The sequence below is a fragment of the Rhinatrema bivittatum genome, chromosome 2 (genome assembly GCF_901001135.1).
Source record: "Rhinatrema bivittatum chromosome 2, aRhiBiv1.1, whole genome shotgun sequence".
NCBI classification, from domain to species: Eukaryota; Metazoa; Chordata; class Amphibia; order Gymnophiona; family Rhinatrematidae; genus Rhinatrema; species Rhinatrema bivittatum.
The window spans coordinates 294,630,090-294,644,823 of NC_042616.1; the positions used below are offsets into that span (position 1 = coordinate 294,630,090).

Below are 14,734 nucleotides of genomic sequence, written 5' to 3' on the forward strand. Positions count from 1 at the left end.
ACGTCGGTATGTCAGCGCCACCGCTCTTGTTTCATTTCGAATCAGGAAGAAGCATTTGCCTCTTCCTTTCAAAACAAAAACAAAAACAAAAAAAAAAGGGGGGGGGGGTGGGTGTGGTTTGCGTGAGCGCTCTCAAGCCTTTCCTCGCCAGCACGCGCACTGAACTTGGGACGGGGCACTGAGGCCACGCGCTCTTCAATCGCTTCCGGGAGCGCTTTCGTGGGGGGTGGGGGGGGGGGAGCAAACTGAAGCGGGCAGGAAGCGCGCCTTGATTGGTTGTGCTGCCACCTCCCTCCGCCAATCCGAGCCCTGCTCGCAGCCTGGGGTTTGTGACTCGGCTCCCCGGCCCTGTCCGGCAGTTGGGCCGCCCGCGGCAGTGAGTCGCGTGGGCGCGAGGGGAGCGGCGTCGGCGTCGTCAGAAGATGGAGTGAGGGCGGCGGCGGCGCCGGTGCGACTGCTGTCCGCGCCTCTCTCCTTCCTCCCGGGCCCCTCCGACGCAGGATGCGGATGGTGGTGGTAGTGGAGGAGGAGGAGGCGGCGGAGCGGCGGCCGGGCCGGGAACGGGAGGCGCTGAGAGCTGCCGCCGCTCTTCCCCTTGCCAGTGGCGCGGGCGCGGCCCCGGCACACAACATGGCCTGGGTGCTGAGGATGGATGATGTGATCGAGTCGGTGGTGCAGGATTTTGATGCCAGCCTGTCGGACATTGGGCAGGAGCTGGGGGCCGGCGTCTATAACATGAGGTGAGGCCGTCGCCGCTCCCTTCTCCCGCCGGGGTTACAGCTCGTGAAATCCCGCGCTCGGGGATCTCTTGAACTCACTCGGAAATTGCGTTAGGGGTGGGAACGTCTGTCCTAGGAAGCCTGGAAAACGACGTTTCTGAAACTGATTCCCGTATTATTAGGTTAGATACGGCTCTCTCGCCCAGAAGCAGTGATATTTCTGCAGGGGAATAGTCCCTGATTTCTGCTGTGCTAGGGAGTACTGCATGCAGACAGCTCAGAAAAAGTTTGCTTGTCTGCCCCTTAAGGTTTTTGACGGATACTTGCTTTGTTTTTGCCGAAAGGATGATGGATCTGTTCATGTATGTGTGGATGCATCGTATGCGGTAGATGGTTGGGGGGAGTGTATTTTTGCAGTGGGTGGCACCGAAGCAGCTTGATCAGCTGCTGTGGAGCAGTATTTTGTCATGCCTTGTTGTTGGACTGACTTCATATACAGATGTGATCAAAAGTTTACATACCCTGGCACAGTGGTTCTCAACCTTTTTCCCATCGTGACACACCTGACAGGCCACGCTCACATGTGTGACACATTGCTCATTACAATTCACGGCGGAAATAAAAAGTAAAGGCCCGGTAATTATTTTTATTGTTTAAAGATACATATTCTGTCTGAACAGAAATTGCATAAATAGTAAACATCCCACACCAAAACAGCACCAATTTCCAGCACTTAAACAGTAACCACCTTACCTAAGAAAAGGCAACACTGAAATATTACACCAGGCCTTAAGACACCAATACTACATCTATTAGGAAAACGGACCAAGTCAGGCTGCTATAGAGCCCTACACAGAAACTACACGCCAGCAGAAAACCTCACCTAAATCACATGTGCTGACCCTCACCTAACAAAGAATAAAGAGACAAAATGCATAACTAGAACCATGCAGAAAAAACTGAATTGGAAACTGCAACAAGCCAGAGTCTCTGTATGCAGTGTAATAAAGGAAAAAAGAAACATCACTCATCCTTATAAAACAAATCAAGAAATATTTATTTATTTATTTATTTCTTTTGTATACCGACATTCGATCGAGATATCACATCGGTTTCCAGATAACAGGTTGAATAGGGCGGGATCTGCCCTATTTTACATTTAACAAGATAACAATTAAACTATTGCAGTAAAAACATTGTAACATATGAATACAAAAGAATGTGTGTATAAATTTGTAGCATATATATAAAAGCATATATATAAAATATAAAATCAGTAGCAGTAAAATCATACTAACAAAAAGAACAGATTATTTTGAAACAGCTGATAAGTGGAATATCCAATAATTTAAAAAACTCTTATAAAAAATTTCTAGATACCAATAAAATATTTCAAAATAGCAGACACAAAGACCCAGAAATGCAAAAATAGTTTTGTATCCTTATTTTTCTTTGCATACCTGGAAACATTTGATATCCAGGTGTCCTGAGATTGTTTTGAATTAGCAGGAGGAGGGGTGGTTTGCTTGCAACTTCCTCCTCTCTCAGTCACATACCAGCGCTCTCTCTCACACTGGCTCTCAATTACACACCTATACACACATGCTCTCAGTACTCACATATACACATGCTTTTTCTCTCACTTATATAGGCTCTTAATTACACATTTACACACATGCTGACTATCTTTTCACGCTTACACACACGCACACACATATATGCTGTCTTTTTTTCTCTCACACACACTCTCATTCACATGCTTACAAACATGCTCTCTCTCTCTCATTTACACATAGGCTCTCAATCACATACTCACATGCTCCCTCACCTAAACCAGCTCTCAATCACACACAGACACACATTTATTTATTTATTTATTTTATTTTTGGTTTTTTATATACCGATCTTCTTGCATTGGATGCAAATCAAACCGGTTTACAGTGAAACAAACTTGCCTAAGAGCATTACACACATGCTCTCTCTTACATATACACACAGGCTCTTAATCATACATTTACATGATCTCTCACACACACACACACAGGATCTCAATCTCATACACGTACTCTTTCACACAAACAGGTTTTCAATCACAAACTTACACATAGAGATTCCCAATTGTAAACTTACATTCATGCTCTGTCTCTCACAGGCAGGCTCTCAATCACAGACATACTCTTTCACATATACAGGCTCTCAATCACACACATACATGCTATCACACACACACACACACACACACACACACACACACAGGATCTCAAACACATGCTTGCTCATTCACTCTCTCTCCCTCCTGCCCCCCCCCCCTCCCCCCCAGGAACTAGCAGCAGCAGCCTCCTCCCAACCCTAACCTCCTTCATTTTCAGCCCTCACGGAGGAGGAGTCCCATTGGCTGCGGGGATTGACGCTCTTCTTCATTTTACTCCGAGCCATGCTGCACATTCTTCAGACCGCGCCTCTCTTCTGTTCTTCGGGCCAATTCTGACCACACTAGCATGGTCTCTTCTTCCCGCGCATGCACCTACTGCTCACCATTTCCTTTTCTGGGCCGCGGGGGAGAAGAGACCATGCTGATGCCGCTGACTCCAGCTGTCCTGCCGTGTTTTTTCTGCTTTTCTGTACACTTTTCCCAGGGTTGTCCCTGATTAATGCCTGCCTTTGGGCAGGCGTTAATTTCTGAAAGTAAAATGTGCTACTTGGCCGCACATTTTACTTTCAGTATCCCGCGGGTATAACTAATAGGCTCATTAACATGCATTTGCATATGTTGAGTGCTATTAGTTTCGGGGGGGGGGGGGGGTTGGCAGCGCGGTTTCCACGCACTATTACCCCTAACAGTATAAGGGGTAATAATAGCGTGTGTAAAACACGCGGCTAAACGGTGCGCTCTGCCAAGTGCACCGTTTTGTATCGGCCTGATATTGAGGTAAGGTCATCTTTAGCTCATTTAGACTGACTTGATGAAGGGATCTTCAGAGGAATAGCCTTTTAGTCTGGTGTAGCAGTGAACTTTGCCATTGAAAGCTCATGTCTCAATAAATTGGTTAGTTTATAAGGTGCCACCCACTCTTGTCACTTCCTTTTTTTAAATTTTCTTTTTTCATGCATTTACAAATAAGAGTTCATGTTACAGAAATAAGTGCAATAAAGAGAATGTATTTTAAATAATAAACTTAACCATATACATATTTGCACATCATATTTTAAATAGAAATGGAGGACAAGGCAAATAGAAGCGCAAAATTTAAGGGAAAAATGAAAAACTGAGAGGTTCTGCCAGTTATTAATTATTGCCGACAACCATTCATAGCGGCTAAGTATGTGAGTCTAGAAACGTTCGAAGCTGAGATGGCTCAAAAAAACACACAATTCACACTTTGATATTTCAAAGAGCATTTACAGGGATAACGAAGAACAAAGTGGCCTCCCTTAGAAACCACCTCTGAATGCATAGGAAGACGTTTTTTGCGACGCATCTGGGTGACTCTGGCAAGATCAGGATAGATCCATATTTTTTGCCCATAAAACAAAGATAACATTTTAAGACATTGTTTCTATCGGATTGAAAAGTGAATGTCACCAAAAGAGTTCCTCTTTGTAGGATCTCTGTGGTTTGTGATGTTTTCAAAATAGTAGAGAGATCCAATGTATAGTCTTGAAGTTGATTACCCTCTGCTCCTTCAGTAACTGGTAAATAAAATGCTTTAGTTATAAACCGGCATTGCAGCGGAGGGAATTTTCAGAACTTGAGAAATATAATTCCTAAAAAGTTCTGTAGGTGACACCAATCTTATAATAGGAAAATTTAGCCCTCTTAAATTTCAACTTCTCAGAGTTTTCCAATTTTTTGGCATGTATTTGCTCAATGCATGTTGAATTTTCTCAGTTGAAGCAACCTGAGAATCAAATTATATCCAACTTAGTTGCAAAATTAGATATTGAGGTTGCATTAATTTGTGCTTGATTGTTGGTGTCCAAAATTTTTGTTAATGAAGATATTGAAATTTCCAGAGTTACTAAAGCGTCACAAACTGTCGCTAAGGTAATTTCGGGTGGTTTAAGAAGACCAAACTTAGCAACTGTGACATTCACCACACCGCCTGCACTGCCACCACTCTCTCCACTAACAACGTCGGAGGGAACTGACCTCAAAGCTGTGAAATAAGTGGAGCAACTCCATTATGCTCTGCAGGGAATCCACTACTTCCTCCTGCTTGATATTTAGAACCCCTAGAATTAACCTTCTGGGGGGATCGAGAAATCATCTGATGACGGTTAAGAAGCCCTGGCAGGGAGGAGTTGGTGTAGTCAGTGCACCAGGGGTTAGAGATGGCTTCTGCCAGTGGAGAGGGCATTCGCTCTCCGTCAGTCTCTGCAGTGGCACCCACACCCTGGCCTCTTGTCATTTCTGATGAAGGGAGTATAACTAAAACTAATCACAAATGAATTGTTGGCTAAATAAAAATGGTCATGTCCAGTTTAATCTTTATATCAGCTACTGTGACACAGGTTCTAGAGGGTTTTTTGTACCATCCTGGGTATGATACTGACAATTGCTAAAAAGATTTTATTTAAACACTAGCTGTACCCGGCCACGGGTTGCTGTGGCTCAGTCTGGTTAAATGGAAAAGAAAGAAAAGAGCGCACGTTTCGAATATGGTTAATTTCACAATGCTTGTGGGTATACGATATTTTTTGTTGTTGAACTGTCTGTGCAGATATAGAGATTGTCTGGTTTGCCGACTCTAGAACACGCAACATATAATTGTCCATGTGAGAAGCAATCCGTGTCTAGATGTAAACCGCATAATTCTAGAATTGAAAAAAGAAAAAACATAAACTATACTCACTAAATGAACGGTATGGTAAACGACACAGCTCAATTCCAACGCAATGTCACACGAAATAATTAAATCAAAATGAAAATAAATCGAAATCTATGAAAATTCAATTTAACAATGCAATCGGAAACACTGAAATGGAATCGTAAAATATTTAGTCCAAGCCGTTAAGCCCGCTAAAAGGGTGAGATTTTTGTCCCCTCTCCTCCTACATCTTTGCTCTGCTCCGCCACTCCCCCCCCCCCCAGCACCATGAAGGGCCAGAGGTGGCGGCGGCGATGGTAGGAGCTGCAGCGGTGGCCGAGGGGGATCTCGCGAGGCGTAATGGTCCTGCCATCCCAACTCCCTCCCCCCTTCCCCGATGGTGGAGGGACAGGCTCAGACCCCTTTCACTCTATCCTTACAGGCCCCAACTCCTTTGCTCTCCCATTCCCCTCTACACTGATTCCCTTCCACTGTAACCTATAAGTTGGGGGGGGGGGGGGTAAGAGAATCTCTCCCTCATACAGCCCCCTACATAGGCTTTCTCTCTCTCTCTCTTGCACATACACTCTCCCTAAGTCCCTCACACACGCACGCCCAATCCCTCTCACACACACCTACACAATCCCTCATGTAGTCTCCCTCTCTCTATGGCACTCACACTCGCCTTCAGCGCACATTACCACACTTCTCTCTCACACAGTTAAAATGGGCGGGATTTTTGTCCCCTCCCCACCTAAGTCTTTGCACTCGCAAGAGCTTGCAAAGTTCCCACGCCAGTTGTGTCTGGGAGAGTGAGGAAAACACTCCCTCCCCCCCCCTCCCCTCTCGCAAAGGGCAGGCGGCAGGCACTGCAACAGATTTGGGACATGTTGCCTAGCTTACTTTGCTCTTTCTGGCAGACCTGTGCCTTTAAGAAATCCGATCGGGGGCTTGAGAGGAGGAGGAAGCAGAGCTCTGGCTTTCACTTTCGTCACGGTGCTTTGCTGGGAGTGGGGGTGGAGCGATGCCCATGTAAACTCTTCCCGCGGCGGCTGAGACCCACGGGCAGGCTGACAGCACTGCCTTCCCCCTCCCCCCCCCCCCCCCCCCCCCGCAGTTGCGGGATATTTACTTGGCTTCTCCTGATCTGCGGGACTCAGGGGGTGGGGGAGGAGGGCGAGCTGTTCTCTGTTCAGCTCTTTGCGCTTTGGCTGCTGCAGGCTGCAGCTGCTTGTGATCTCTTTTCAGCCGCTTTCTACTGCATTTGCTCTGCTCCGGCCGTCCCAACTCCCTCCCCCCCCTTGCCAGGCGGTGGACGGACTGGCTTGTCGACTCTTCTACCCTTTCCTCCTCCTGTGTGTAACTGTCTGGCAGTCCCTTCTCCTCCCCCGTTCCCCAGCGGGGGAGGAACGGGCTGAGCCATTTCTCGGAGCGGTGACTCGTTTGCCCTTTCCTCCTCCCCTCTGTGACACCCAGCACATAGCGCGGAGCTCAATGGTCCGCACATGCGAGGTAGAGCTGCTCTCTACTGCGCATTTGCGGGCCGTGGGTCAGAGCCCATTTATATTGTAGATAGCGTGTGTTGCTTGTACGTCCAACAGATGGCGCTGTTTTTCCAAAAAAGCATGTTTTTACCTGTCACAGGTGTGACATCTATATAATATAGGTATATAAAAACGTGCATATTCGAATGCAACGTTGTTTCAAAATTTCAAAGCAATCGGTGAAGAACTTTCGGAAATTTAAGATTTTGAACAAACGAACATTTTACATTTTTATTTATATAGAAAGAACATAGATGTGTATTCCACTTATCTAAAATTCTAAGTGGTTTACAAGGACATGGTGCATTTGTCAATATTGATACAATTACCAAATGAATCTGCTGACCCTATGTTAGTTAAGAATGTTGCTGTCAAATTTGTTTTAAGCTCTAGACTGTTCCTTTGTTTCCCCGACTACTGTGGATAGCAGTGTTACAAGAGTAGCTTTATGACCACATGCATTTGCCAAACCCTGTTGTAGGAAAAAGGAGTCCTCTTGTTTAAACTAATCTGAAACAAACCCCAGTCCCAATTTTTCTTTAATAAATGCTCCACCTTCTGGGGATAGGGAAATACCTACAATGCCTGAATGTAATCCACTTTGAAGCGCTGAAAAAAGTGCGAAAAGCGGAATATTAATCTAATCTAAATACCCAAATGACACACTTCCTCTCCAGCTGGGATAGAAATCCTCCCATTTCCTCAGGACCTTTCCTGTGATTGGCAGTGGTTGCTGAGGTAGCTGTCTTCATTCCCTGGAGCTTCTGTGATGTGACTTGTTAATGCCTTGCAGGTCTGTTGGAGGATGATGCTTTGGCCTGGGCAACGGAGCCGCCCCTAACACAAGCTTTCTTATATGGTATAAAATAGTGTGTGCACTATGTCATTCTATATGAATACACAGAAATAAAAGAACAAAAAATACGGCGATAGCTTTTTATTGCAATGGAGGAGTGGCCTGTTAGAGCAGCAGGGAAGCCAGGATTCAAATCCTGTTTTTCTCACTAACCTTGGGCAAGCTACTTCACCCTCCATTCTTCAGGAACAAATATACCTGTTGATACAGGCCACTCTCCTGTGCGTGCGATACAGTAATTTAATTTATTTAAATTAGGGCCGGCGGTAAAAAGAGGTGCTAGGGACACTAGCGCGTCCCTAGCGCCTCTTTTTGGACAGGAGTGGCGGCTGTCAGCAGGTTTGACAGCCGACGCTCAATTTTGCCGGCATCTGTTCTCGAGCCCGCTGACAGCCATGGGTTCGGAAACCGGACGCCGGCAAAATTGAGCGTCCGGTTTTCGAGCCGCAGGCCTATTTCAAATTTTTTTTTTTTTTTTTTACTTTTTTTAACTTTCGGGACCTCCGACTTAATATCACCATAGGTGCTAATTTCTTAAAGTAAAATGTGCGGCTTGGCTGCACATTTTACTTACTGAAACGTGCGGGAATAACTAATAGGGCCATCAACATACATTTGCATGTTGCGGGCGCTATTAGGTTCGGGGAGGTTGGATGCACGTCAAACGCGCGTCCAATGGCGGGTTAACAGTACACTATTGGCCTGATTGTAAGCCCTCTTGGGTAGAGAATAATATAGCTCTAACAACTGGCTACGCCTCCACTCCATTCACTTATGGGGCTGATATAATAAATTATGCTGATCTTAGCATGGGTTTTAACCTATATTTTAGTATGGATTTTTCCATGCTAACATGGAAGTCCATGTAATAAGCTGTGCCGAGCCTACCTTAGGTTTTTTTTCATGTTTTAGCACAGGCTTTCTGGTTCTAACCTTACCCAAGCATCTAGTAAGGTTTATAGCGCTGAAAAACCCCACACTAAAAATCTTGCACTATGATTAGCACGGCTCATGCTAATTGAAGAGTAATAAACCTTACTAGCTATTATCCTACAATGCAAGGAGGTGGACTGGTGAGGAGGCTGACTAGCATGCTTCCATTTACCATGGGAAAATGTAACACCTGGTGAAAGCAGGAGTTAATGTTTCCACGGTAAGAGGAGTCCCCTGAAGCCTACTCAGGTGGGCCAGATTGGATCTGATGGGTCAGACTGGTGAGTGTTGTCCCCCCAGCATGCCCTGCAATCTCATCTTAAAATAAGTCTGAGCAGTGTCTGGTCCAGGTCAAGTCCAGTCCAGTAGGTCCCCCTTCCCCTCCCTCTCCCTCTAAAAATAAGATCTGTGTCCAGCAGACCTTCCCACTCCTGGAACCCCAGCCAGAGAAGACCTCTCTGGCAGCCAATAGGTCCCTCCACTGTTGCATGTCAGTGAAAGAACCAGTCCCTTTTCGGACTTCTGAAAGGACTGCTTTCTGAATGGAGATTAGTCCTTTCATTGACTTATAACAGTGAAGGGATTAATCAGCAAATAGTGAAGGAGTGATATAAAAAAATATTGACGTTTAACAGTCTTCAATAAATAAAAGTGCATATTTTCCATAGAGAATTAAATTAAATGATAAGGGATTATGATATAGTTGTCAGGAATCAAGTTTGGAGTAAACACTTCTTTACTGAGAAGGGGGGTGGATGTCTGGAATAGCCTGCCACTGGAGGCCAATACTATGACAAAATGTAGAAATGTTTGGGACATGGTAGGAAACGCGTTGGGTAAAAGATAATGGGGGTGGAGGGAGGATCCCTAAAGCATGAGATCTTTATATGCACATCTACCCTCGATGGCCATAGTGAAGGAGGCACAAGAGTGTCAGCAGACACCAGCTTGGCACACGTTGAGGTTGTTGGGCCACATAGCTGCAACAATTCATGTTATTCCCATGCCATGTCTATACATGGGAAGAGCCCAGTAGATCTTGAGGTCACAGGCTACTCAGGACCTTTGGGAACATATCCACGTCACTTTGTCACTCTTGGATGCTCTGTCCTAGTAGTGGGAAAATTCCAGTATGGTTCAGGGTGTTCCCTTCCAAATTCCTCTGATTCAAATTGTCTTGACAATGGATGTATCCAGCCTGGGTTGGGTTGGGGGTGGGGGCGGGTAGCTCATAGAAATGGGCTTTGCTCCCAGGGCTCTTGGTCCACTGGGTAATATTAGTACCAGATAAATTTCCTGGAGCTCTGGGTGATTTGGAATGCTCTATGGATTTACAGAGATTGACTTTCCAACAAAGTTGTACTGGTCCAGACAGACAATCGAGTGGTGTTGTATTATATTAACAAGCAGGGAGGTAAGGGGTTGTACCTCCTCTGTCATGGGGTGATCCAGTTGTGGACTTGGGCCATCTCTCTGGCTGGTATGGAGAATGGATTGGTGGACAGGCTGAATCGGTCCTTAAGACCCCACATTATCCCTGGATCAAGCAGTAGCAAATCAGATCTTCCACCTCTGGGGTACCCCAGAGATGGATCTGTTTGCGGCTCCTTGGAACAGAACAGTCCCTCTTTCTCCTGCTCCATGCACAAGGCATACAGCGAGCTAGCCTTGGATGTTTTTGCCCTTCATTGGGGCCAGGGACTTCTGTATGCATATCTTACAGTTCCACTGGTAGTGAAGACTTTGTTGAAGCTTAGGGAAAAGAGGGGAACCATGTTCCTCCTAACCCCCTGTTGCCTGTGGCAGATCTGGTTTCCACTCATTCGTGAGATGTCAGTTCGGGAACTGATCAGACTGGGCATTTCCTCAGATCTCATCAGTCATGCTCAGGGTAGGTTGCGTCAACCCATCCTCTTGTCCCTCTCGCTCACCACTTTGATGTTGAGAGGCTGATTCTGCAACTCCTTGACCTTTCAGAGGATGTCTTGGATCCTCTTGGCTTCTAGGAAGTCCTATGGACTGAGGTGGAGAGGGTTTGCTGTGTGGTCCCTAGATCTCTTCTCCTGTTCCACACACAATCTGCTTGACGATTATCTACTCTTCTCGGAAGCTAGTCTTAAGACCAACTTGGTTAGGGTTCATCTTAGTGCAATTGGTGAATATCATCACTGTGTAGAAGGTAAACCCATCTCTGTATAGCCTTTAATTGTAAGTTTAATGTGGGGTCTGCTTCACTTTTGAAGCCTCCTATCAGACCTCCTGCTGTGACCTGGGACCTTAACATGGTTTTGTCTCAGCTGATGAAAGCTTTTATGAACCACTGCACTCCTGTGACCTAAAGTACTTGACCTAGCAGGTCATATTTCTGGTGGTGATCACTTCAGCACACAGGATTAGTGAGTTTCATGCCTTAGTGACTTATCCACCTTACACTGTTTTTTCTTGATAGGGTGGTCTTGCATATGCATCCTAAGTTTCTGCCTAAGATGGTGTCAGAATTTCATCTTAACCAGTCAGTTGGCCTTCCAACTTTTTTCTCCAGTCCTCATTCTCATCAAAGTGAGAAAGCCCTGCAAAGGTTGGACTGCAGCAGAGCCTTAGCCTACTATCTGGAGTGAACAGAAGCCCACTCAGCCTTTTGTTTATTTTGATTGGAACAAACTGGATATCGTCATTGCTGAACAGATGCAATCTGCTAGCCAGCTGGAGAGCATATCCTTCTATTATGCCTCTGCAGGCTTGACTGTGGTGGGCCATGTCAAGGTTCAGTCTGTCTGGACCGTGGCAACGTCAGTGGCTCACTTGCAATCAGTCCTCATGGAGGAGATCTGCAAGGCTGCAACATGGCGTTCTCTCCACTCATTCAAATTGCAGCACTGTTTGGACAGTGTTGGCTGATGTGACAGCAAATTTGGCCAGTCTATTCTCCAGAACTTGTTTGAGGTATAGAACTCAACTCTGTTCCCATCTAGGGCCCATTTTTGTTCCAGGCTGCTTCCCCTTAGGGTATATGTATATAACAAAAAGGCCTATTGCCAACAAAAATATTGTTGTGGTTGTGTCTGTTGGCCCCGGTTTAGTTGTTACCCCTTTTTTTGTTGGGGGCAGCCTGTAGCTAAGGATTACCCATGTATGAGAGCTGCCATCCTGCTTGTCCTGGGAGAAAGCAGTCTCTTACCTGTAACAGGTGTTCTGAGGACAGCAGGATGTCAGTCCTCATGAGACTTGCTCACCCTCCCGGTGGAGTTCGGTCATCACTTCGTGGATATTCTTTAGCTAAATTATTAGACTAAAGGGACCTTGCATGGACGCGAGGTTTAATGCATGCGTCATTCTGCGTGAGACTCCGTCAAAGTTCTAGAAACTATGACACAAGTTTTCCATGCCAGGCTCCACTGGATGATGTCTCCCAATTGTGAGGCTGACATCCTGCTTTCCTCGGAGAACAGCTGTTACAGGTAAGCAACTCTGCTTTTAAACTTGATTCTTTTAGCATACCAATTAGCTTACTGCATCAGAAGTTAACTCATTTTTCAAAACGTGAATAAATAAAATGTGTTAAAATGTAGCTTACTTTGTTGCTCACATTTTAGTAGTTTATTCCCTTTTGTGGTACAGCAATGCTTTCTGTTTATGGTGCTATCGGTGTGGTGATGTTCATAAGCAATTCACTAACAAAAGTGAAACATTGTAAAAGTAAATTGGCTTTTCAGTCTTCTGTTCTTCACTCTTCTTAGATCTCATTTATTTTGAAGATATGGAGGAGGGGCCCCACAGAATACTATTTCTTATCTTCCAGAAGCCTGCATACTTGGCTATTTCTCAAACTAAACCTAGATGTTAATTGCAGGTTTTTCTCTCTAATTTTAGTGATGTCTTGGCATTGCCCATTTTTAAGCAAGAAGACTCCAACCTTCCACCAGAGAACGAGACCAAGCATCCACCATTTCAGTACGTTCTGTGTGCTGCCACGTCCCCGGCTGTCAAACTGCATGATGAGACACTCACCTACTTAAACCAAGGTGTGTATGTTGGCTGTTGTGCATATCATCAAAGGCTCCTGCTCTCTCCTCATTCCCTATAAAAACAACTTAAATCCCTCCATTATTTCCTCCTTCAAATCTTAGCCAGCCTCATAGATTTATCAGCCATATTGGTTGTGGCAAAAACTGAATTCTGTTCAGGTTAATACTTTGTATTGAACCAATCTAACATCCAAAGATGATGTACATGAGATTTTGATCTGACCTTTTCTGTGGATGAAAAAATAAATCCTTATCCTGCTAGATGAGTCCAGATGCATGGGTTTATGCTACTCTGCCAGCAGATGGAGACAGAGGACAACACTTCTTTTTAGTGACATCACTAAGGAGTGGTGCCGATGAGGCACTTACCAGTACTCTGTCTCCATTACATGCTAGAGTGGTGCAGCAGGATTCTTAGCTCCCAGATCTACATTCTTAAGTTGCCACACCTGGAGATTTTGAGCCGACTACTGTGAATGAGGAAATGGTCATTTTGTCACATTTCATTAAAGCAGAAAAACAAACAAGGAGCAGATTGACTACATGACTTAGTAACTGAAACACTATAAATGTCATTGGCACATATGTTGGTAGATATGCAGGTAGACTGTTTTTCTCATTTGTTGTCAGATCCTCTTGGAGGGACATTGGTTCCAGACACTACATATCTTAAATTATAAATTCTGGTAATCTGTGGATTCTGGCCACTTCAGAGATGGGATGGAATGAGTGAAAACCTGCATACAGTAACAGTTTTAAATATCTGAAATGCAGTTTCCATGTAGAATTGCTGCTTAGGGAGAAAACCAGAGAATTAAAGACTAATACTTATCAAGAAACTGTAAATATTAAGAGATGGAGAAAACATTTCCTTTTTTTTTTTTTTTTTAATATAGCAAAAAGATATGCAATACTTTGTTTTGTTGGTCAGGAGTGAAGGCATCATACTTAAAATGTTTCCTGGTTCATTAAAGTACCTTATCGGAAATCATTAGTCATCTATCTAAATCAGTGGTGGGTTTTTTTTTTTTTTTTTTAAATTGAAAATTGTGCAAAAAATGGAAAAACTCTTAATTCAAAATAATAAACTCCAACATAGCTATGTTTTGACAAATTAATGTGTGTCTAGGGGAATTCACACCAAAAGTGTGTGAACTTAAACCAAACAAGTTTTAATAATAACAGTTCTTTAATTCAGACACTGAAACCTCCTGCTATCTCTATTGAGCTTACAACAGCTTAAATTTGCGATTCATGACACATTGGAGGAATTTCCTGGAATATAAGTAGTCTTGTTATTGTGTCTAAATATTTTCCCAAGAAGTTATTGTGCAGTTTTATATCCTCTCTACTGAGAATTGCATTCCCATCTGATTTTTCAGTGTTGCACAAAGGCTCCCTCATTGGTTATAATCAGTCACAAATCAGCCCATTTTTGCCCTTTGGTCAGGATACAGTAACTTCTTGTGTTCTGTCATTGGCACACGAGTTGCTTTACTTTTTGCACTTCTACTAGGGCTGTTTGGCTATGCTGGAGTGCCAATGGAGCTGGGGAGCTAGAGAGGCCAAGAATCAGGGGTGGATTGCTCTGTCAGGGAATTTGGGCATCCCCTGGTGGGTGGTTACTCCATTCACGTGTATTTTATTTATTTATTTTTTTGAGCTTCCTGATCCGATGAAAAGGTCAGTGGGGCCACAGCCCAAAGAGAGGCCTGTGTGGCCGCATCAGACCCCATGCTGACGCGGCCTGAAGAGAGGCCTGCGCAGTTGAGACCCTCTCCTTCCCGCCCCCCCCCCCCCCTTGCAGGAGAAGCTGGTAAATGGCAATCTTCCACCTCTCTTCTGGCAC

The 14,734-nt window shown here is 44.8% G+C and overlaps 1 protein-coding gene across 1 annotated transcript in view; it reads left to right on the forward strand.

The window, feature by feature from the left end:
* Nucleotides 1-279: 279 nt before the first annotated feature.
* Nucleotides 280-14,734, forward strand: part of UBP1 (upstream binding protein 1) — a 212,916-nt gene continuing 198,461 nt past the window's right edge. Inside the window, 2 exon segments of the mRNA XM_029589647.1 lie at nucleotides 280-740; nucleotides 12,731-12,882. Of these exon segments, the coding sequence (XP_029445507.1) occupies nucleotides 502-740; nucleotides 12,731-12,882 (391 nt within the window). The 5' untranslated portion in view covers nucleotides 280-501.